Source organism: Lepus europaeus, chromosome 5 (assembly GCF_033115175.1).
Source record: "Lepus europaeus isolate LE1 chromosome 5, mLepTim1.pri, whole genome shotgun sequence".
In the NCBI taxonomy this organism is placed as follows: Eukaryota; Metazoa; Chordata; class Mammalia; order Lagomorpha; family Leporidae; genus Lepus; species Lepus europaeus.
The window spans coordinates 35,281,704-35,305,162 of NC_084831.1; the positions used below are offsets into that span (position 1 = coordinate 35,281,704).

General features: G+C 52.4%; 1 protein-coding gene across 2 annotated transcripts in view; it reads left to right on the plus strand.

Annotated features, from left to right (window-relative positions):
• Positions 1 to 23,459, plus strand: part of KDM4A (lysine demethylase 4A) — a 44,621-nt gene that overhangs the window by 10,842 nt on the left and 10,320 nt on the right. For both annotated transcript variants that reach the window (XM_062191121.1, XM_062191122.1), the window contains exons 6-17: positions 784 to 833; positions 1,450 to 1,553; positions 2,229 to 2,366; positions 2,927 to 3,174; positions 3,850 to 4,049; positions 5,156 to 5,526; positions 14,242 to 14,362; positions 19,078 to 19,259; positions 20,605 to 20,809; positions 21,251 to 21,327; positions 21,902 to 21,957; positions 23,161 to 23,269. In XM_062191121.1, coding sequence (XP_062047105.1) covers positions 784 to 833; positions 1,450 to 1,553; positions 2,229 to 2,366; positions 2,927 to 3,174; positions 3,850 to 4,049; positions 5,156 to 5,526; positions 14,242 to 14,362; positions 19,078 to 19,259; positions 20,605 to 20,809; positions 21,251 to 21,327; positions 21,902 to 21,957; positions 23,161 to 23,269 — 1,861 coding nt within the window. The remainder of the gene's footprint in view (positions 1 to 783; positions 834 to 1,449; positions 1,554 to 2,228; positions 2,367 to 2,926; positions 3,175 to 3,849; positions 4,050 to 5,155; positions 5,527 to 14,241; positions 14,363 to 19,077; positions 19,260 to 20,604; positions 20,810 to 21,250; positions 21,328 to 21,901; positions 21,958 to 23,160; positions 23,270 to 23,459) is intronic.

Genomic DNA, 23,459 nt, shown 5'->3' on the forward strand with positions numbered 1-23,459 from the left:
CTTGCTGCTTTTCCCAAATGTATTAGCAGGGAGTTGGAGCAGAAGTGGAGCAGCCAGGACTCAACATAGGATGCTGGCATCACAGGTAGCAGCCTAGCCTGCTGTGCCATAATGCCAGCCCCTCAACTACTCGAGTTACCACCTGCTGCCTCCCAGGATCTCACTAGCAGGAAGCTGGATTGGAAGTGGAGTAGTTGGTACTCAAACCAGGTGCTCGAGTATGGGTTACAGATGTCCCATAGGGCAACTTAACCCACTGCTCCATGAAGAGCAGTTTCTGTGGTGTCTAGACACCTACCGGGTGCAGGACTAATTAACCACTGAGTAATCAGTATAGCTGTTATGAAGCTGAAGGGAAAATAGCTCCATGTACAGACACAGTTCGGATCTCTAATCCATCTGTACCTTGTTTTCCATTCTTTGTCTATCCTACCCCCATTTAGGCCTTGCAAGCTCTGCCAGGCTGAGGTTATGTAATGCCATCCTCCTCCCCACCCTGACTCGAGTTTTATTACATGAAAAGCGTTATACAGGAGAGAAACATTGTGCACCTAAATTCTAGCTCGTGGTGAATATTCAGTAAATGTCTTCTTAAGCCCTTTGAATACAGAAGAAATAAATTCACTCACCATGGCGTGGGCTCCCTACTTGGCTTGTTCAATCTAATATTTTGTTTCTCCAGATTGATTTCTGGTGGTTGGGAATTGAGAGCTCTGCTCTCTCCAGGTGTTTTGAGAATGGGAGCCCCTTAGCCCAGCATCTGATGCTCTCATGTGCTTGCAGGTACTCTGTCCCACCTGAGCACGGGAAGCGACTGGAGCGCCTGGCCAAAGGTACTGTGTCTCCCAGGTGCTGCACTTGTGGCTCTAAAGCATCTGTTCTCTGCGGTCAGGTTCTCATGAGGCCTTTTGCAGGCCTGCAGGAGGGGGTGAGTGGGAGCGAGCCTAACAGCGGGCTCAGCAGAGCTGCTGCAGTCAGCCTTCACTGCTCTGGCCTGACCAGGGACTTGGGCTGTCCTTGCCTCAGCCTTGCCAAACCTGAGTTGATTTGGCTGGGGATAATATACCAGTCCTGTTGGACCTGGTTCTTCTGCCAAAAACAATCAAAATTGAACTATTTTATGTTCTGATTCTCTTTAGATTTGTTCTTTGGTAAACTTGTACTTCTGGTAGATTTGTGTCCGTAGAGAGCCTGCTTCCAGGAATCCTGGGTAGACTGTCCAGTTTCCAAACTGTAAGAACAGAAGCAACTGGGGTGTCTCAGTGCCCCCAGTAGAACTGGATCACCTGTGTGTCCTGCGTGGGTGAGAGCTCAAGGGCTCCCTTCAGAATTAAAGGATGCGTGCTGGTCACAGTGGTGACCCCGCCCTTATCGTCCAGAGCGGGGCACAGGGATTGCTGAGCTAGTGGGGAGCCTTGTGCTAACCTGTTCCCATTTTTAAATAACCAGGCTTCTTCCCAGGAAGTGCTCAGAGCTGTGAGGCTTTTCTCCGCCATAAGATGACCCTGATTTCCCCTTTAATGCTGAAGAAGTACGGCATTCCATTTGACAAGGTGAGCTGCTCAGACACACGGAAGCCTGTAGGCTTGCAGAGGAGCCAGCTTTGCCGGGCTCTGCTTCCCAGGGTTTACTGCGTGGTCACCCAGCTACACTGGCTCACAGCACTGTGATCTGAGGGAGGAGTCAGAGCCCCTGAACAGTGAGAACTTGGAGAAATGTTAGCGATAGTCCTGGCACCTGCTAGGCGAGGTGTCTACATGTCTGCATTTCTTTCTTTTCTTTTTTTTAAATATTTATTTGAGAGAAAAAGGTCTTCCGTCTGCTGGTTCACTTCCCAAGTGGCTACAATGTCCAGAGCTGTGCTGATCCAAAGCCAGGAGCTTTGTCTGGGTCTCCCAGATGGGTGCAGGTGCCCAGGGACTTGGGCGATCATCCACTGCTTTCCCAAGCCATAGCAGAGAGCTGGTTTGGAAGTGGAGCACTCCGCCGGAACTCAAACCCATGTAGGATGTGCCCAAACGGGATGCCGGCACCGCAGGCAGTGGCTTTACCTGCTATGCCACAGCGCCGGCCCCATGGTGTCTACATTTCATAGCAGGCCCAAGACCCCTGTGCTTTGTGACCTATCCTTGGTTGCTCAGCTAAGTTGTGACAGAGCCAGAGCTTAGAATTCCAGGTGTGCAGACTTCTGCCGTTCGTGCAGTTACTGCAGTTCTGTTCTTGTCCAGGTGACTCAAGAAGCTGGAGAATTTATGATCACTTTCCCTTATGGCTACCACGCCGGCTTTAACCATGGCTTCAACTGTGCGGAGTCCACCAATTTTGCTACCCGCCGGTGGATTGAGTACGGCAAGCAAGCTGTGCTGGTAAGTCCACTTGCTTCCTTTCTGCAACACTGTGACTGGAGGTGTCTGGGTGACCAGCATCTTGTTGGTGCTGGGAACATTTCCTTGAACTGCTGCGGTTTGGAATCAGTCATGGGAATGTGTAAAAGTGGCAATATTTTGTGTTGATAAAGACTACAACACGCGTAGAGTGAGGTTCCATACCTAAGTCCATTAGCTGTTAAAATCACACCCACTCACATCCATCTTTCTTGCTTTAGCTACTCTATTATTTCTCTATTGAGAAACTCTTAGTTTATTTTTATTTTGAGTCCCGCAGCAGGGCTGGGCCCTTGGTCGGGAGCTTGCTGGTGTGGTCCTGGCTCGAGGAGATGGCCAAGGGCAGGTGAAAGTTGACCATCCTGGGTCCTAAGTCCAAGGACACTGCCCTCAGTCTGTGGGCCCAAACAGTTTGCTTTTAAACCTTCCTGTGCTTTTTTCCACTCCGAGGGAAGAGGGGGTGGGGGGTGGGAGGCGGGCCCAGGGCCGAGGCGGCAGCAGTGCAGGTGCGCTCACTGAGCTCTCCTGGCTCCCTGCGACAGTGCTCCTGCAGAAAGGACATGGTGAAAATCTCCATGGATGTGTTTGTGAGGAAGTTCCAGCCGGAAAGGTACAAACTCTGGAAGGCTGGGAAGGATAGCACTGTCATCGACCACACTCTGCCCACGCCAGAGGCAGCTGAGTTTCTGAAGGAGAGTGAACTGCCCCCAAGAGCTGGGCAGCCGGAGGAGTGCCTGGAGGAGGACATGGAAGGGCTGGAGGACGGAGAGGAGGGAGATCTGAAGAGGAGGTAACCGAGCCGTGCTTTGGGGCAGCGATGTCTGGACAGTCCTCATGGCCACCAAGAGGCCGTTTCTAAGTTGGGTGTCAGCCACAGCCGAGGGAGTTTGCTTCTCCATGCAGGCTCTGGAAATCTCAGGGCCAGGGTTTCCTTGTGGCCCTGAGCCAGGAACGGGAGTACCTGTAGGAGGCCTGCAGTCTGCCTGTCCCATATGATGCAGGACAGGAGGGTAGGGCACTCTCCATGGCAGGCAAGTCAGGTCTTCCCACTGTCCCGGCTGAGTGCGTGGTGGCAGGCATGAGACTCACAGGGGCAGAAGGATCCTGTGATTGATGTCTGTCTGTGTCGTCCTGTGCTGGGCTGAGGGACCTGGGCTCTGAGCAGAGTTTATCCTTGGCCATGTGGGAAAGAGAGAGGAGCACTGACTGGGAACCTGTCTAGACCAGGGACTCTGCACACTTCTTCCAGCTCCTCCCAGGCAGTGTGCGAGGTGGGTGGGGATCCCGTTTTCTAGATGGTACAAGAAGCTGAGAGAAGTGAAACGTTTTGTCTCGGGTCACACGCATACTAGGTGGCCCTGAGATTCGCCTGGCTGGCGTTACCCATTCATTTTGGCTGTGTGTGGATGTGGTTGTGTAAGTGGATGGGTATGTGGGCTCTTAAGGGTCTGCCTTCTCCTTGCAGCCTGGCCAAGCACCGTATAGGGACAAAGCGGCACCGAGTTTGTCTTGAAATACCACAGGAGGTGAGTCAGAGCGAGCTCTTCCCCAAGGAGGAGCTGAGCTCCGGCCAGTACGAGATGACAGAGTGCCAGGCTGCCCTCGCCCCGGTGAGGCCCACCCACAGCTCTGTGCGGCAGGTGGAGGATGGTCTGACCTTCCCAGGTGAGTCACCAGCGGAGTGCGTTCCACAGCCCTCACTGTTGCCCATCTGTGTTCTAGGCCCTGCTGAGTGCAGGGTTGGACATACAAAGGGGAGAGGCGGGTACGTGAGCAGGTGGCGTGCTTAGAGTGGGAGGAAGGCTCAGGTTAGGGACCTGCAAAGCCTCCTGGGTGTCTGGGGAAAGGCTCACACCACTGCTGGTGAAAGGTCAGGAAAACTTTGGGTGAAGGTGACTCTTCCGAAGAGAGATGGGGGAGGAGAGGAGCCGCCCGAGAGCAGGAGCTGGGCAAAGCGGGCAGATGGGTACCAGCAGGAGCCCCTTGTGGGTCTGCAGTGATCTGTGGTGATTTGCATGCGAGGGGTGGGGATGGTGAAGACGGTTGACAGCACGAAGTAGAGCCGAGGAAGCAGGGTAAGGGGATGCAGGGCCGCCTGCCATTTCATTTTACTCATTTTTGGAGATAAGAATTATCATGTAATAACTGCCCATGCTGGTGGGCCAGAGTGGTGATTTGATCCAGGCACACAGCGTGTGAAGATCAGGTCAGGATGCCTGCCATTGCAGGGTCGGTTCACTTGGAGGCCTGAGGGGCCACGTGTGCTTTGGGAGAAGGGTGATGTGGTCGGCTGTGTTAGAGCAGTCACCAGGATGGAGTGTAGAGAGAGACTTGAGGAATCTCCGGGGACGAAGCCAAGCAGGTCTGCCGACAGCCAGTAGCACCAGTGGCAATGACCCTCAGGCAGGCCTGGCTTCCCTTCAGTGTGTTCCCTAGTTTGAGGTGGTCAGGTCTCTGCTGAGCTCCGCCTGCACTTGCTACAGGGGTTTTCTGAGGCAGGGGCAGCTGCTACTTACTGAGTATCTGCTGTGTGACGTCCTATGTACCCTATCTGGATGCAGGACTCTCAGTGACGGGTTCCTCCCTACAGAGGGAGAAATGGAGGCCCCGCCAGGCTGCACAGTCACCCCACATCACACTGGGACCCTGTAAGCGACAGAGACAGGATTGGAAGCCAGGGCCCACTGCCAGCCCCTGCGCCTGGTGCGTTGCTTACAAGGGGAGCTGGGCGCCATCTGATGTGTGTGTGTGTGTGTGTGTGTATGTTTCAGATTACTCGGATTCCACTGAAGTCAAATTTGAAGAGCTCAAAAACGTCAAGCTGGAGGAAGAGGATGAGGATGAGGACCAAGAAGCAGCGGCCTTGGACCTGTCTGTGAATCCTGCTTCCATAGGGGACCGCCTGGTCTTCACGGGTTCCAAAAAGAAACCGTCTTCTAGCCTGGGCTCCGGTTCTTCGCGTGATTCTATTTCTTCCGATTCGGAGACCAGTGAGCCTCTCTCCTGCCAGTCCCAAGGGCAGACAGGGGTTCTCACTGTGCACAGCTATGCCAAAGGGGACGGCAGGACCACTGGGGTGGAGCCGTGCGTGAGGAAGAAAGGTGGCGCCGCCCGGAGTTTCAGTGAGCGGGAGCTGGCAGAGGTACGGACCCCAGGCAGCGCTGTGGGAGGGAGCTGCCCGGAAGCAGGGAAACCCTGTGTGGGGGCAGTGGGCCTGGGGGAGGAAGTGCTGCAGGCCAAGGAGTGCCTGGGAGACCCGCAGTCAGGGCCTTCAGCATGCCCTGTTTGTATTGAACAGAGCCTGGTGCATCCACTCCTCTGGCTTACTCTTTGCCAAGCGTTCCTTTACTCTTCTCTGTGTGACTGTTGATGGGGAGAATTGTACTGCCGCAGCCTCAGTGATAGTGGCAGATCCTCACACACCGTGGGGCACAGGGTAGAATGGCAGAGGTGGCTCAGACACTGGGGGTTTGAAAGGAATTAACCTTTCTTACCCTAAAAGTCAAGGTTTTTCCCTGCAAATCTTGTCTGCCCCGTAGACTCCCAGTAGACTACTCCAAGAGTGTCCTTCTGGAGACCAAGATGAGTTCCCAGAGCTGTCACTGCTCAACATGTTTGTTCAGGCTGCCTCCTGGAACACAACATTGTCACCAAAAGCTGTTCCCTCTTTGTTTTGTGCAAGATAGCTCTTGGTGGGTCTGCCACTCTGAGTGGGATATGGTAGAGCCCTGTTGGGTATGCGTGCGGCTGGACCCACACTGCTCCAGGTCTGCTCTTCCTTCCCAGTCTTGCAGCTTGTTTGGGTCAAGGGCAGCCTTTTGCAAGAGGTGGTGGCTCACCAGTGCCAGCACAGCAGGTCCTCTGGATTCCTCATTCCCAAACCTCTATTTTGTAGACATTTCTCTCTTGGAAGTTTTGTTGTTTGTTTTTATGAAGATTTAATTTATTTATTTGAAAGGGAAAGAAACACAGGGAGAGATACAGAGATCTTCCATCTGCTGATTCACAGCCCAAATGGCTGCAATGACCGGGGCTGGGCCAAGCCAAAGCCAGGAGTCAGGAGTTTCATCCAGGTCTCCCATGTGGGTGTGGGGGCCAAAGGACTTGGGGCATCCTCCTCTGCTTTCCCAGGTGCAGTAACAGGGAGCTGGATCACAAGTAGAGCAGCTGGGAGTTGAACTGGCACCTGAATGGGATGGCATAACCCATTGTGCCACAGCACTGGTCCCTTGGAAGTTTTTCTTAGGAAAACTTTTTTTTTTTTTTTTAAAAGATTATTTTATTTGAAAGGCAGAGAGAGAGAGAGAGAGAGAGAGAGAGAGAGAAATCAGTGTTCCATGAACTGATTTACTTCCCAAATAGCTGCAACTACCAGAGCTGATCTGATACGAAGCCAGGAGCCAGGAGCTTCTTCCATGTCTCCCACATGGGTGAAGGGCCCCAAGTACTTGGGTCATCTTCATTGCTTTCCCAGGCGCATTAGCAAGGAGCTGGATTGGCAGTGGAGCAGTGGGGACTCGAGCTGGCACCCATATGGAATGCCTACTGCAGGCAGCCATTTTGCCGGCTATGCCACAGCTCCAGCACCTGAAAACTTTCATGTACAACTAGAATACCATCACAAGGTCCCCACAGATACTTATACTCTGTCTAGTCATTAACACGTGGCCTGTTTCCTTCATATTTTGTTAGGCTGAAGCACTGACGCTGTCCATCAGATTTCCCTGGTGTTGCCAGCCTCTTGTCATGGTTGCTTTGCCCCCTTGTCTTTGATCCTCTCTGCCTTCTCTGGGTCTCAGGGCTCCATTTCTGAGACTTCCTTTTTCCCAGGTAGATGTACTTTGCTCTGTGTTGTGGTGGTTGTCAGCCAGTGAATAGATAACCACTATGTTTCCTTCTCATTGCCTCTGATTGCCACTCTGCTGTCTTAAGGCAGCTTCCAAAAGAGTGAGGTTTTCAGCTCTGAAACCCAAGTTGCCTTATACCCAGTGGCCGCCTTCACAAAGCCTTGAATTGCTTGTTGTTGCTGTGCAGATCACACTGGCCTTCTGCTATGTCCTGGCTTTTTTGCTTCAAGTTACAACCATGAGCACAAAACCAGCTACAAAGTAGCAAAGACTTACTCTATGCTAAATACTTGGTATGCATTGCTCAGTTTGTATTTGTATGACTGCGAACTTCATCTTATGCCAGAGCCAAGCTTTTTGTGGGCTTTTTTAGGGAGAAGATGCAGGGAGCCAATAAATAACAGCCATCTCTTTTCCTCTGAGATCTGGAGCCAGTTACATGATGGATATGAGGATTAGGCATATGTCACTTTATTAGCAGTTAAAATGATGGAAGAAAGTGGCTTTTAACCTGTGGCCAGTTGGCCCCGCCACTCATTTGCTCACTATCAGACAGATTACCTGCCTAGTCACTGGCAGTCTCGGATGTCCCCAGACCCCTCATAGAGACAAAGCCCCTCCTATTCTGCTTCCATGCGGTGTGGGAGCTGACCAGCATGTACTCTCTCTGCACAAGGCAGCGCCTTCCAGAAAAGTGCACTGATGTCCACAAAGTGGGGAGAAAGGCCAATAGGTAGAAGTAAGGGGGCAGGGGAAGTATCTGTTATTCAACTCCTTACAAAGAACCAGAAGTACCTTCCTGGCTCCTCCTCATTTCTGCCTGTGCTTCTCAGCTGTACCCAGGGGGTAATAAATACCCTTCTGTTCTCCATCACAAGCCATCCATCCACCCCCAGCCTGGGCTGGCTGGACTGAATTTCTTATAGTCCCCTAAAAATGTTTTGGCTGCTCTGTCCCCTTGCTCTGCTTGGTAGTCATTTATGCCCTTGCCTCCCTGGGCCAGGACTGTGCCTTCAAGGAGCTCACAGTCAAGAAGAGCAGGCCCAGGAGCAGGTGTTTCCAGTACTTCATGCTAAGTGTTGTGAGGAAGTTAGCTGCTCAGCCTAGTGGTGGGTGAGGAGTTCAGGACAGCACTGGAGAAGGAAACTTTTAGGCAGACTGGAGGTTAATAGGATCAGGTGAAATTGGAGCAAGAATCTGGGAGAAGAGTGCTGAATGGAAATGCTCACGCCAAGGTCGAAGCGTTTGGGGTCTGCAGTGGTCTCTCTCTTTTTTCCTTTTAAATATTTCTTTTATTTATTTGAAAGACAGAGTAACAGAGAGAGGTAGAGACAGAGAGAGGTCTTCCATCTGCTGGTTCACTCCCCAGATGGCTGCAACGCCTGGGGCTGTGCCAATCCGAAGCCAGGAGCCAGGAGCTTCGTCCAGGTCTCCCATGTGGGTGCAGGGGCCCAAGGACTTGGGCCACCTTCTACTGCTTTCCCAGGCCATAGCAGAGAGCTGGATCGGAAGAGGAGCAGCCAGGACTAGAACCGGCGCCCATATGGGATGCCTGTACTTCAGGCCAGGGCTTTAACCCACTAGGCCACAGTGCCGGCCCCTGCAGTGGTTTCATTTGTTTCAGGCCTGTGGGACTGGAAGGGGCCTCGGGAGGGTTACTGGAGGATGCAGTCAGGACCTGTAGTTGTCATGGGCTGCTATGTGATACTACCTTCATCCTTGTTTCTGGCACCAGCCTAGTGCTCAGGGCTTGACCCTCGGGCCCTCTGTCAACGTACAGTGAGTGGCTGGAAGGGCAGGTTTTTTTCCAGCAGGAAGCCAACATCAAGCTTAAATGGGTGGATGAGGACTGCTAGTCAAGGCTTGGAGGCTGAAGCTGAATCACTCTGCTCTCTGGAGAGCTCTGATAACGCTGTGTCTGTATTTGGTAACAGCTCAGTTCCCGAGAGCACCCTTGTGTTCCTTCCCCAATCCCGACTTGAAGATCCCCCAAGCTATAATTCAAGCTGCTTGCTGTTCAGCCTTCAGCCTGTCCAGGGTCTTTTCTAGGGCAGCCTGGTGAACTGCAGCCTTTGGGGGAGGCACCCTGGCTAACTGAAGCAGAAGCAGCAGGCTGCAGCTTTCTGTTTGACTACAAACCAGGCCACAATGAGGGATCAGCTGCATATGCACTTCATAGAAAAGTGGGTTCCAGCAAGAGGAGAAAACACTTCACAGAATAAGTCCCTTCAGGAGCACTGACCTTGACCGTGGGGTCAAGGGGTCAAGCAGAACCTGGAGCTGCAGCTCTCTGAAGGCACAGGCCTGGGACACTCTCCTGTTTATCCATTCCATTTTCATGAAGAACCCTTTGGGGCTGGGTCCGTTATCCCCATTTTGCAGGGTGGGGTATGGTGTGGGGGTTGGGATTGCTACTTGGCCAGACACAAAGCTGCTTGGTTGAACCTGGGCTTAGCCAGCTCTCTTATATTCTGAGGGAATTTAGAGATAAAAACATGTCCCCGGGGAAAGGCAGCTCTGCAAGGAGGGTGACTTGGACATCAGGGCTCCTGGCTTGGGGATAAACTCCGTGAGGTTAGAGATCACGTCTCACTCCTGTCTGCATTGCCCAAGCAACAGGCAATGTCAATAACAGTGGGTAAAGGCGTGCTCTTCCATCCCAGAAGCTGCACTTAACCCCTTGCCTCCTCTGTATTGGATGTATAGAATGATCTGTCCCCACTTCCTACCCTGTATTAGTTTTGTATTTGCTTCTATAACAAGTTACTTCAAACTTGTTTGAACACAACTCAGATTTATTATCTTAGGGTTTGTTAGTTCCAGCGTCTGAGATGGGTCTCACTGTGCTACGGTTGCAGTGTCAGCAGGGCTGGGTGGTTCCTTGTCGGCTCTTGGGGTCAGAGTCTGTTCCCTGCAGGACACACTCACTCCTTCAAAGGCAGCCGCAGCCAGCAAGGGCTTCCCTGCCTCACGGTGCTCAGATGCTCTCCTGCTTTCCTCAACCCTCACTGAGCACCCTTGTGATTGCATGGGCCCACTCGGATAATCCAGGATAATCTCCCTGTGTTGAGGTCATCTGATTAGGTGCCTTAATTCTCCTTTGTCATGTTAGCATAATGTATTCACAGGGATTAGGACAGGGACATCTTTGGGAGACGATTATTCTGTCTACCACATATTCTGATATCTCCCTGTCATAAGCTTCTTTCCTCTTTGCCTGTAAGTAGCCCCTATCTTAAATACAATATTAGAGGACATTGTCTAACCTAACTATGATCTCATTTCTTCCCTTGGTCATCTCAAACGTAGTCTGATGTGTTCACTCCCTCCTTCCTCATTCTTCCTACCAGAACTTAGCTTGACAGAAGTCCTCTGGTCACTCCCTGCTCAGCTTGTCAGTGTTCTTCCTCCCTGTGGCTCTCCTGCATGCCATTCCCTCCTTGGCTTTCTAGTATACCTTTGAACTGTGTGCTTCCGAACCTCCTTTTAAAAAAAAAAAAATAATTATTTTGTTTATTTGAAAGAGTTACAGAGAAAGGTAGAGCGTGAGTGAGCGAGAGAGAGAGACATCTTCCATTCTGCTGGTTCATTCCCCAAATGACTGCAATGGCCAGAGCTGAGCTGATCCGAAGCCAGGAGCCAGGAGCTTTTTCTGGGTCTCCCATGCAGGTGCAGGGGCCCAAGGACTTGGGCCATATTCTACTGCTTTTCCAGACCATAGCAGAGAGCTGGATTGGAAAAGGAGCAGCCAGAACTCGAACTGGTGCCCATATGGGATGCCAGTGTTGCAGGTTGGGGCTTTAACCTGCTGTGCCACAGCACCAGCCCCGTGAACTTCCTCCTTTTCTGTCTTGTCTTCTTTCTGTTCTGGAAGGCTTGGTATTCGGTCAACTCATCTTCCTCCCACAGCTTTAATTCTGAACCCGATGCTCCAGAGCATTCCCAAGTCTGCAGCTCTTGCTCCTGCATCGTTTCTGAACCCCTGGCCTGGGTTTCTCACCACCCCTGGCCATTTCCAAATGAGGGGCCCATAGACCTGTGCTGTGTGTGCCACACAGGCATGTGTGATGTGGTGGGTCGTCATCCCTTTGTGTGCACAGTCCTCACAAATGTCTCACCTGGGTGATGCAGGCCAGAAATCCCTTCCTCCATGGCTCCTCTGTTCCCATCCCTTTTCTTCTTACTCGGCTTGTTGTCTAGGTGTGGGAGTACAGGACGATTATTGTGGTACAGGGATGAAATAAAAAACTTTAATTTGATCTTTTTATGCAGCCTAGGTTTTGATAAGAGAATGAGCTCCTATCTGCTGGTTCAATCCCCAAAGGCCTGTAACAGCCACTGCTGAGCCAGGCTGAAGCCTGGGGCTGGGACTTCAGTGTAGCTCTTCCATGTGAGTGGTAGAGACCTTAGCTACATGAGCCATCACCTGCTGCCTCACAAGCTGTGTGTCAGCAGGGAACTGGAATCAGAAGCAGAGTTCAGCCCAGGACTCTGATAGAAGGATGCAAGTACCCCAAGCAGGCATCTTAACCACCAGGCCAGATGCCTGTCCCGACAGTCTGTTCTTTTTTTTTATTTGACAGATAGAGTTAGATAGTGAGATAGAGAGACAGAGAGAAAGGTCTTCCTTCTGTTGGTTCAACCCCCGCAAATGGCCACTACGGCCAGTGGTGTGCCGATCTGAAGCCAGGAGCCAGGTGCTTCTTCCTGGTCTCCCATGCTGGTGCAGGGCCCAAGCACTTGGGCCATCCTCCACTGCCCTCCCAGGCCACAACAGAGAGCTGGACTGGAAGAGGAGCAACTGGGGCTAGAACTCGGCACCCATATGGGATGCCGGCGCTGCAGGTGGAGGATTAGCCAAGTGAGCCACGGCGCCAACCCCCGACAGTCTGTTTAAAGTGTGTAAAACAGCATTAGTATATATGGTTTATTATTAGTAGGTATACATACGTTAGGGGCAGACTCCTAAATTATTATTTACATGATAATGCTATCCAAAAAGTTTGGCAAATATGGGATTTCCATTTTGTTTTCTCCAAGGAACCCTTTCTTTAGGCGAAATCCTAACTCCTTTAACAAATGTCAGTGAAAAACAGAGCTGTTCTTGTTGGAGAGGAGGGTGCACCCAGAGCCCTTCCTCTTCTCTGATGGAGGCTCCTGGAGTACTATCCTGAAGGCCATTCTGAAAACCACTGGTTTAGACAGCAGTGCAGTGCAGTGCTTGTTTGAATAAAATCTGTGTTCAGTCTTCATGTGGACCAGTGGTAAAAGGTCCTTGACGTCATCATTCCACACTACTGTGGCAGCGTTCCTGGATCCCATCCTTGCCAGCACTTCTCTGTACCTTCCTCTCCTGGGCAACTTTGCCCACAGTAGGTGCTCAGTGGGCAAATGGATCCTGAAACCTGTGGGTAATATTTACATTTGGAGGAGCATGCTCTATTCTGCCTGCGTGTGGCCTGCTCAGAATTTGTTTTCTCGTGACAGTCCAGGTGGGGTTCTGTGGAGTCTGTAGGCCCAGGGAGTCTTCTCTGAAGTGGCACCACTGTGCTGCCACTTCCCTGGGGCAAGCTAAGGCATTAATTTTTGTCACCATTGCAAAGTGGCCCTCCTCCAGGCCTCATTTCCTCACATAATGGGCTTTGCTAGCCCTGAGTTTCCCACTGTCAGTATAGCCAAGTTTTCAGTGTGTTGATTAGAAAGTTACGTACATCGTGTTACTGAGTTAGTCGTGTACATCTTAGGCTTAATTATGTTTGCTCTGGCATTATGTTAATGCAGTGTGAAATCAGCCTTCCCTTCGCCCCTAAGCCAGCATTATAGATGTACTCTCCATCCTGGCTGCTGTTTTTCCTGGTGCAGAGGAAGCTAAGTGGTGGAGTAGCAGTATCAGCTAGGGTCCAGGTCTCCACAGTGCATGAAAAGCTGGCCTGTTCTACTTTTAATGGGTCAGTTGCTTCTCTTCCCTTTGGATGTCCTTTGTCTGGTGTGTTGTAACAAGCCCTGGAAAGGGACACTCTTGCTGTTCTGGGGCTCTCAGATGCAGGCTTGTGGCAGTGGGATGAAGGGGTGGGGCGTGGTGCTCCTTTTAAGCTGGGATGGGTTTATTTTTGTTACATTTGTTTTAGGCTGCTGCTGAGAAGGCTAGGAACCACATTTATTAGACACATTTTAAAAAAAGATTAAAAGGCAGAATGACAGAATAAGAAAAAGAGAGGGAAAGAGAGGAGGGAGAGAGATCTTCCATCCACTGATTCCAAATGGCCACAATAGTTGGGGACTGGGCCAGGCTGAAGCCAGGGGCGTGGAACTCCATCTGGGCCTCCTATGTGAGTGGCAGGAACCTAGGTACTTGGGCCATCATCTGCTGCTTTCCCAGGCACATTAGTAGGGAGCTGGGTCAGAAGCAGAACACCGGGGTTAAAATTACAATTGCCATATGGGATGCTGACATTGCGAGCAATGGCGTAACCTGCATCACAATGCCAGCCCTAAAATTTGTGTAATCATGATTTTGATTAGTTTGCATGGTACTGCCATTTGGATTTTTTCTGAGAGGTGTTTTCTGTGTTTGGTTTTGTATTTCCTTTTTTTTTTAATTTGACAGAGTTAGAGAGAGAGAGACAGAGAGAAAGGTCTTTCTTCCATTGGTTCACTCCCCAAATGGACGCTATGGCCAATCCAAAGCCAGGAGCAGGTGCCTCTTCCTGGTCTCCCATGCGGGTATAGGGGCCCAAGCACTTGGGCCATCCTCTGCTGCCCTCCCGGGGCATTAATTTTCCAGTCCAGAGAGCTGGACTGGAAGAGGAGCAATGGGGCTAGAACCCGGCGCCCATATGGGATGCCGGTGCTGTAGGCAGAGGATTAACCAAGTAAGCCACGGCGCCGGCCTGGTTTCATATTTCTTAGTGTTTCTTTGTACCCTTCTCCTTTGGCTTTCATTATAAGGCTAACTTATGCTGTGTATCAGCAGAGAAAAGACATAATCTGATTTCTTCTGGTTTATCTAGGTTGCAGATGAATACATGTTTTCTCTGGAGGAGAGCAAGAAGTCCAAGGGTCGCCGCCAGCCCCTGAGCAAGCTCCCCCGCCATCACCCGCTTGTGCTGCAGGAGTGCGTCAGTGACGATGGTGAGTGTTGTCCTCTCTTCACTAGGAGGAAGGCTGCTCACTGCATTAGGACTTGCTGCGGGCAGGGAGGAGGGTGGGCCTGGCTTAGCCATTCTCCCAGACACTCCCTACAGAGGACGGTGCTTCCTCCTGTGTCTAATCAGATGCATTATGGGTTTGAGTGTCTCAATGTACCAATATGGGATAATTGCATGTAGGTTCTTTCCTTTCTTCTCCTGGGAGGTACAAGTCTGGTTTTTTAGGAGAGATAGCAAATTCTGTCCATGATGCCAAGCCCTGTGCTGGATGTGTGGATGCAAAGATAGCCAAGATATGTTTATCCTTGCTCTCAAGAAGCTTATGTGGTGGTGGGGGGGAGGGGGGCAACTGACAGGTAAACAGATCTAAAGGAGGAAGAGATGTGAATCCAGGCTGAGTGGTCAGCCTGAGTGTCCATGGAGAGAAACAGGAAGGCACCTACAGAAAACCTGTGGTAGCTCAGTGTGGCTGGGTTAGAGGGAAGGCCAGGGAGTGATTGAGTGAGGTGGGGTGAGGCCAGTCGTAGACAGTTGCACATCTGAAGCCAGACTGATGGCCTTTTCTCACAGGCATTCAGGAGCCATTGAGATATTTTCTTTCTTTCTTTTTAAAAATTTATTTATTTTTACCTATGTGAAAGGCTGAGAGAGAGAGAGAGAGAGAAAGAAAGAGAGAAAGAAAAAGAGATCATCCATCTACTGGTTTACTCCCCAGATGCCTGCAATAGCCAGGCTAGGAGCCAGGGCTGAACCCAAGAGCCTGCTGCAACTCCATTCGGGTCTCCCACTTGGGTGACTGGGGCCCAAGTACTTTATAGCCATCATCTGCTGCCTCCCAGGATGCATTAGCAGGAAGCTGGATCAGAAGAGAGGAGTCACAACTTGAACCAGCATTTCAATATAAGATGTGGGCATCCCTGGTGGTGGCTTAACCTGCTGGGTCACAGTGGCTTAACTTGTCCACCACTGGGGGGTTCTAAGCAGAGGAATGACATGGTCAGGTTGACATTGGAAAGAATGTGTCTGGTGATAACTTTGAGATGATTGTTGGGCTTTGTGATGGTCTCCATCAGATAGGAAGGTCTGAACTGGGGTGGTGGTTTTAGGGAGCAGGAAGGGAATGTAGTGAAAAGATTGGGAAGGGAAAGTCAGCTGGGTTTAGTGAATGGCCATGGGAAGTGAGAAGGGTGAGCTGAATGCTTCTCTGGTTTGTAGCTTAGGTTGGGTTTTGGAAACCCAAGTTCGGTGTCTGTGGGTGTTAACAGAGCGGGTATTTGATATCATTGTGTCACTCATGGGGAGGACACAGGGGGTTGCATAGAGTCTGGGGGTAGGTGGACAGAGAAAGGGGAGGGGAGCCTGTGAGGGAGAAAGATGGGAGCAGGCAAGGAGAACCAGACATGTGTGGTTGACACCACTGAGAGCAGACTCAGCCCACAGACCAGTGAGGTGACTGCTGAGGACCCTGGACCCTCAGGGCAAGCAGAGGCTGGGTGCTTGTTACTCTGACTAGTGCCAGCCCGTTCCCTTCCTGTCCTCTCCTCCCTCTCACGTCGCTGCCCTGTGTCTGCTGGTCTCCTTGGCAGATGGATAGTGCTAAGCTGGGGGACGGCAACATCCCTTGAGCTCCTGTAGTTTTTGTGTGGCCGGACCCCAGGTCAGGTCTGAGGAAGTCCTCTGTGTTCTTGCTGTAGCCCACGTGGGAGCAGTAGGGACTCTGGGTAGTAGCAGCCTTGTTTTGTGATTTCTCCCCCAATGCTTTAAAAGCAATATGAGTTGTAGAAAACCAGAGAAGCAGAAAAAGTGAAGAGAACAAAATAACCCATATGCCTACCCCTCAAAGATGGACATTGTGAACATTGTAATGTGCTATCTTCCTGACTTTTCTAGACATACATACATAATGCTCATATATGTATTTATTTATGTTTTTAAATAATGTCTTATTTTAAAAAAGAATTTATTATTTGAAAGTTGGAGAAAGAGATTTGTCATTCTCTGTTTCATTCCCCAAATGGCCATAACAGCCAGGGTTGGTCTACACCAAAGCTAGGAGCCAGGAACTCCGTCTCAGAGCAGCCATGTTCCGCTGCTTTCCCAGGCACATTAGCAGCAATCTGGATCAAGAGTGGAGTGGCAGGGACTCCAGCCAATGGTCTGATGTCAGATGCTGGTGTCACTGGTGTTGGCCTCACCTGCTGTGCCACACATTGGCCCCTTGTCTTTTTTTTTTTTTTTTTTTTCAATTGAAGCATAATGTATTCAGTGAAATATACACATTGAACTGTAATTGTACACCTCAGTGAAATCTTAGTTATGTGAACTGTAAAATTTGATTCTTATTAATTTTCACTTACCATAAATGCACATTTTCCCTCATCATTCAATAGCCACAAATGAATAGAAATGATCTTTGGCCACATTTGGCTCTGTGAATGGAACAGATGTCAGTGTGTTAGGTTTTTAATTGTGATTGTGAGCCTGTCTGTTTCTCCTCCTTCTTCCCATTTGGTCACTCTGGGTTTGGCCAAGATAAAGAAAACAGTCTGTGCTGGGGTTTGGGTACTAAGGCTCCTGCCTGGACCCAAGCAATGGGGGCTTTCAGGGGTGGGTTTTATTTATTTTTATTATTATTATTATTATTATTATTATTTTGACAGGCAGAGTGGACAGTGAGAGAGACAGAGAGAAAGGTCTTCCTTTTGCCGTTGGTTCACCCTCCAATGGCTGCCGCGGCCGGCGCACCGCGCTGATCCGATGGCAGGAGCCAGGTGCCTAGCCTGGTCTCCCATGGGGTGCAGGGCCCAAGCACTTGAGCCATCCTCCACTGCACTCCCTGGCCACAGCAGAGAGCTGGTCTGGAAGAGGGGCAGCCAGGGCAGAACCGGCGCCCCGACCGGGACTAGAACCTGGTGTGCCAGCGCCGCAAGGCGGAGGATTAGCCTAGTGAGCCGCGGCGTCGGCTATTATTATTTTTTTAACAGGCAGAATGGACAGTGAGAGAGACAGAAAGCTCTTCCTTTACCGTTGGTTCACCCTCCAATGGCTGCCGCGGCCGGTGTGCTGCGGCCGGCGCACCGCGCTGATCCGAAGGCAGGGGCCAGGTGCTTCTCCTGGTCTCCCTTGGGGTGCGGGGCCCAAGGACTTGGGCCATCCTCCACTGCACTCCTGGGCCACAGCAGAGAGCTGGCCTGGAAGAGGAGCAACTGGGATAGAATCCGTTGCCCTGACCGGGACTAGAACCCGGTGTCCGGCGCCGCAAGGTGGATGATTAGCCTAGTGAGCCATGGCGCCGGCCCAGGGGTGGGTTTTAATTGTCTGCATCGGCCACCTTAGGCCACAGTAGCTTTCACCAAGGCCACACACAGTGGCAGCTGCCAGTTCCCTTTAGGTGAAACCTGACTGAGGAAGTGGAGTATAGGACTCATCTCCACTGAGCGGGACTTACCAGAGGTGACAAGCATGTGCCACAAGCCTGCCCAGCAGAGCTTTCCCTGGGCTATCGCCTAGACCTCAAGGCCTCTTGGAAAGTGCTTCTATCTGGAGGACGTGAAGTCATTGGGCAGCCTTGTCGCTGGGGATACCGAGGCCCCCACGCAGCCAGATGCAGTGATCCTTTGGGATTGCTTACGGGCTGGGCTGGTCTTGGTCACACCTGCTGAAGTGTGCACTTGGCAGCTGTGGCTTCTTATTCCTTCCTCACACTAGGGAGCACCTGAAGAAACAAGTTGGGCACCAGTGTTGGTTGATACTTGCTTCTGCTTGTACCAAAGATTGTCCTCCTCACTTGCAGCCTTCAGAATTATTGTGACTTCCCCTGCTTGATCTCTTATCTGCTGGTGGGCTGTGCCCCAGTCTCACCGATTTAGGGGGAACCAGAACGCGGGCACCTTTGTCACTTATGTCTTGTTTTCCATTGGGCCTTAAGCCCCTTTCTTCTGGGGAGGTGCCTGCAGGGGAATTCTTCTTCCCCATTGGTGATTTGGGCCTGATGGCTTGAGTACCCGAAAGACTCAGGTTTGTCTTGTAGGAGCAGGGGTCTGGGAAGACCTGGGGAGCAGATATTGTAGGCTTTCCGGAGCTCACTGGCCTCTCTTTTTTTGATACTGGTCCTTTAAAAATACAACCACGATTCTTAGCTCCATGAGTGGGCTGGATGCCGCTCGCAAGCTGTCATAGGTCTGACTGTGGTCTTGACTCAGCGTTGCACCACATGACTGGGAGGGATTCACCTCAGACATGTACGTGCTTCTGCCTTCTCCTGAGGCAGAGCCCAGTGGAGTTGGGAAGTCCTGACCCAGGTCCCGGTTGTGCCATTTTCCTTCCTTGTTTCCCTTTGGCGCAAGTAAAGGGAAAGTCCTGAGAGCTACAGGCCTTGCTGTGCTCACATTTTGCCGCAACAGACAGCGTGGTTTCTGGCAAGGTAGCCCTCTCTCCCTCCGCTGTGCCTGCTGAGGGCCAGCTGTGCAGGCTGAGCTGGGTCAGAGAGAGGCAGGGTGGAGGCCATGAGCCAGTGTGGCCAGAGCAAGGGGGGGCCCCATCACCCGGGGTACGGAGGAGCCTGTTGACGACCCTCAGGACTCATCAGTTTACTCGGGCCCTGGAGGCCTGGCTGAGCTCACCTGCGCTCTGGGGCTCCAGGGAGAGCCCCAGACGTGCAGGGCTGGTGCCGACTCGTGTTTCCGCTTCCTCCTGCAGAGACCTCTGAGCAGATGACCACTGAGGAGGAGGCCGAGGAGACAGAGGCCTGGGCCAAGCCCCTGAGCCAGCTGTGGCAGAATCGGCCCCCCAACTTTGAGGCGGAAAAGGAATTCAACGAGACCATGGCCCTGCAGGCCCCTCACTGCGCCGTGTGCATGATCTTCCAGACTTACCACCAGGTAGTCGCCTGGGTCGGCTGGGGCCTGGCAGCTGGAGGGAAGCCAGGCTCATCTGTGCTCTCTACCTGTCCCTGGTAGCCTCCGTCCCAGCTGTGTGTGGGTCAGCCTTTATCAGGCAGTTACCTTAATAGTGCGGGTTTTCACTGCGAAGGCTTGGGAGAGGAGCTGAGGACGTGGCTTGGACTCCCATGGCACTCGCACAAATCACAGACTTCACCATGTGCCGAGCAGTCTGCCTTTTTGTTCTCACTCTGGCCCGTGATTATCCCTGCCAGTCAGTGTGGAAGTCTGCGACGGCTTTACTACTGCCGTCTGAATGCTGGGCGGCATGCCAGGTCCTCTAACGGCAGCCACTTTCTTTCCTGCTGCCACGGTGGGTGTTGCCTGTAGCAGAAGGAGCTTGGGCTGAATAGGGGGAGGGCGGAGAAGCCTGGTTGCTGAGCTCAGCTGTGTCCTTTCCACTTAGAGGCATTGAGGACATCACCGGTCACGGGTCTCTTTGGGTCCAGCTCCAGGGGGCCCAGAAGGCGTTCACCACAGCAGGTGCCAGGTGATCAGCTCAGTGTCAGCTGGGACCTGCACTGGGTGGCCAGTAGCTAAGTGGTCCTGCTCTGGTGATTAATGTGGTGTGACTACCGCCGAGCCTGGCAGGGCCCCAGGTTCCTGCTTGCCAAAGATTAGAACCTCAGACCGACACATTTTAGACGAACAACTCACTACTTCTTTCCATTGATAAAAAGCAGAAGCAAAGAACTCTGTGTGCCATGGCTGTGAATGGCCCGGCTGTTGCCGTCGGCACATCTGCTAAGTGGGTGGCAGACGTTCCTGAGTGCTACAGGCACAGGGCTATCAGGCCAGGCTGGAAACGGTGATGGTGCCATCCAGCGGCAGAGCCAGCGTAGTTCAGTCAGTTTACTTCCGGAAGGAACTATGTGGCCATAATGTTCTCCTGGAGGGGCCACAGCTCTGCGATAGTGCTGCGGCTCAGGCGACCTGGGACGGCAGAGGCGGTTGGTGCTGGCCCATGGGGAGCACCCGCCCTGGGTGGTGCAGCGCTCAGGGCTGCTAACATCTCAGTGCATTTTATTACCGCGTGGTTTGGGAAGATTGAAATCCCAGTTGCCTCTTACCTCGCTCCCTCTTCTCAGTTGTCCCCTAGGGGCCTCTGTTGTTGCTGCTGTGAGAAATTGAATTTGAGTCATTAGAGGTAACTTCAATTAGTAGCTCTGGGATAATGGCCATGCACCCGGGAGCCATAGGCAGAGTCTTCTCAGGGACGGAGCCTGCTCCCCGCGCTCGAGCAGGCGGGGGTTCACGGCACTGTGCACTCCTTCTCTCCCCGCAGGTCGAGTTTGGAAGCCTCAGCCAGAGCTGCGGAAGCACACCCGAGTTAGCCCAACAGAAGCAGAGGACCAAGCCATTGATTCCAGAAATGTGCTTCACCTCCACGGGCTGCAGCACGGACATCAACCTTTCTACCCCTTACCTAGAGGAGGACGGCACCAGCCTTCTCGTTTCCTGCAAGAAATGTAGTGTCCGGGTCCACGCCAGTGAGTGCCACTCGCTTTCTTCCTTGTCCTGGCCCCAGAGCCTGGCCTCCTCGCTGGAAGCCCTTGCCACCTGTTGGCCCCCTGTAGTGCTTGCTGTCCGCTTGGGGCAGGGTAGGAAGAGAGTCTAGAAGTCCAGACTTTCCGCACCATGAGGGCTGCTGTGTGTTCCCGGGAAGCTTGCTGCTGGTGCACTGACTTTCACTGTGACCCCCAGTAGCTCAGGGCAGACGTCAGGGAGGGTTCAGTCCCCGCTGCGTCCTAGGCGTTTGCACCATGCCCTGGGCCATGCTGTGGATTGAGCCCTGAGGATGCTCCCTGTAGAATCCAGGGGTTTCTGTAGATTCGGTTGTAGCTTTGGGAGGTGGTGTCTGGAAAAGCAATGCCAGTTCATGTTCTGTCTCTGACCTCTGAGTTTAATTTGCTCCTTTTGGTGGCCATTAGGTTGCTATGGGGTCCCCCCTGCGAAAGCCTCCGAAGACTGGATGTGTTCCCGATGTTCAGCCAATGCCCTGGAGGAGGTGAGCACCCACACTTCCAGGTGACTTGGAAGTGCTGCCCTGGAGACTTGCAGGATGGATGTTCAGGGTCAGACTTTCGCATTGGACTTTCTACCCCCTGCAGTGCACGTAGGGGCTGGCACGTGGTGGTGTCAGAGTGTGTTATGGGAATGAATTCTAGACAGAGTGCTTGCTGTCCACTTGGGGCAGGGTAGGAAGAGAGTCTAGAAGTCCAATCTGCTCCATTGTGGAGTTGGCAGCCCCTGTAAAGGACTTAGCATTGGGTTGCAGCCAGGGAACAGGCCCTATTGTCGTTTTCTCTGCACTGTCCCCCTGGAACCTGTAGCGGCCCCTGCAGGAAGCGGGCAGAGCCTACGTCTGAGCTGAGCATCTCTTGTGACTTTGCTTCTGTTGTTACCTACAGTTAACACTGATGAGGGCTGTGTTAAGTCTTGGGGATACTTATTTGGTGCACTTTGACCCTGAGGGGATTCTGGTTATGAGGGCCTAGAGTTGCCCACAGGAAGCGAGGGGAGAACAGATAGTGTGTTCACAACTCAGGGGTAACCACCTTCCACCTTCTCCTTTTGGGCAGGACTGCTGTTTGTGCTCCCTACGTGGAGGGGCCCTGCAGAGAGCCAATGATGACAGGTGAGTTCCCGGGCTGAGTCTCGGGCACCCACTGTCCTGAGTGATGGGTGAGGAGCTGGCAAGGGCACTGTGCGGGGCTGGAATCACATCTCCAAGACTCATTTTAAAAATGGGAGCCAAGGGGCGCCAGGCAGTCCTGGACATTTCCAAGGCGTTTCCCCCCGAGGTCCAGAGGAAAGTAGCTAAGAATGGAGCCATGAGACTGTGAGGCACTGTGAAGATGACACAGGGACTTCATGGGCTTGAAATGAGGACATCGACCTTGCTAGAGCTGGGGCCGGTATGCAGAGGTAGCCCTGGCCTGGTGAGCACTGCCCCAGCCAGCACTCTCCTTGGCTCAACCTCCTGATTGAGATGAAGGCCAGTGGGCAGCCAGTGCAGCTGTCCTGTTTCCAAGTACTGTCCCGTGGGCACTTGTGGCACACCTGCTCCAGCCTCTGCCCCTAGGAGCCTGGCATGCCGTCCAGATGCAGGGCTCTCTGCTGGCTGCTGCCGCTCCTGTAGAAGCATCCTTGTTGGGATGCACTCGTGATGATCTTCCTTATATGGAGAGAACATGGCTGTGCTGGAGCCTCTCCCCTGTACCTTGCAGTCTGTGTTCTGCTCTGCACTGCCACAGGACAGCCTTCCCAATGCGGCAGGTCGCTTCCGTGTGGCCCCAGCATTGTCTGTGGTAGGTTTTCATGTGGTCTGATTTTGAGGGCTTTCTCATCTTGGTGCATTTTAGTTTCCCAAAATGCCCAGAACCTGCCTTAATCCTGGCCCATGGGTCCAGACCTCAAGGAGGGAGTCTGCTGTGGATACAGGGAGCTGAAGGGGGAGGTTGGCTGAGCCTAGGGCAGAGGCTGGAGGTGGAACAGTGATACTGACACATTGGGGTACACTTGGGGGTACTTTCAGGAAGTGCCCAGGTCCTGTGGGGCAGTTCTCCTGCTGATTGCCACCCCTGAGACCTCCCACACCCCATTAGCTATGGCTCTGCCAATCTGCCATAGACTCTTGAAGAAGTGGCATGGGAAGTGAGACCCTGGGCTACCCTTGCACAGTGTGATCAGTGGGGACACTCCCCACTTCTCTGGGTCCTGGGGAGTGGTTGATGGAAGTCAGGGGTCACACTGGGTGAGGTCACACTGCAAGGCCCACGTTAGAAGGCCACAGGGCCTCAGACCCAGAGATGTTCAGGGCACTGTCGCCTCTTGGCAGGTGGGTCCACGTCTCATGTGCTGTGGCAATTCTGGAAGCGAGGTTTGTCAACATTGCAGAGAGAAGTCCAGTGGATGTGAGCAAAATCCCTCTGCCTCGCTTCAAACTGGTAAGGAAGACAGGATGGAGAGTGGGCCCGTGCACACCACGGGCAGCAGGGGAGCAAAGCATTTCCGCTTGGCCCAGCAGCCACCTGTGGCCCTTGGCTCTGGTCAGAGTAGGGGATCCATGCCTTGTCATTAAATGACACAGAACAAGCTGTCTGCCCTCTGTTTTGGGAGAGGCATTAGCTCTGGCTG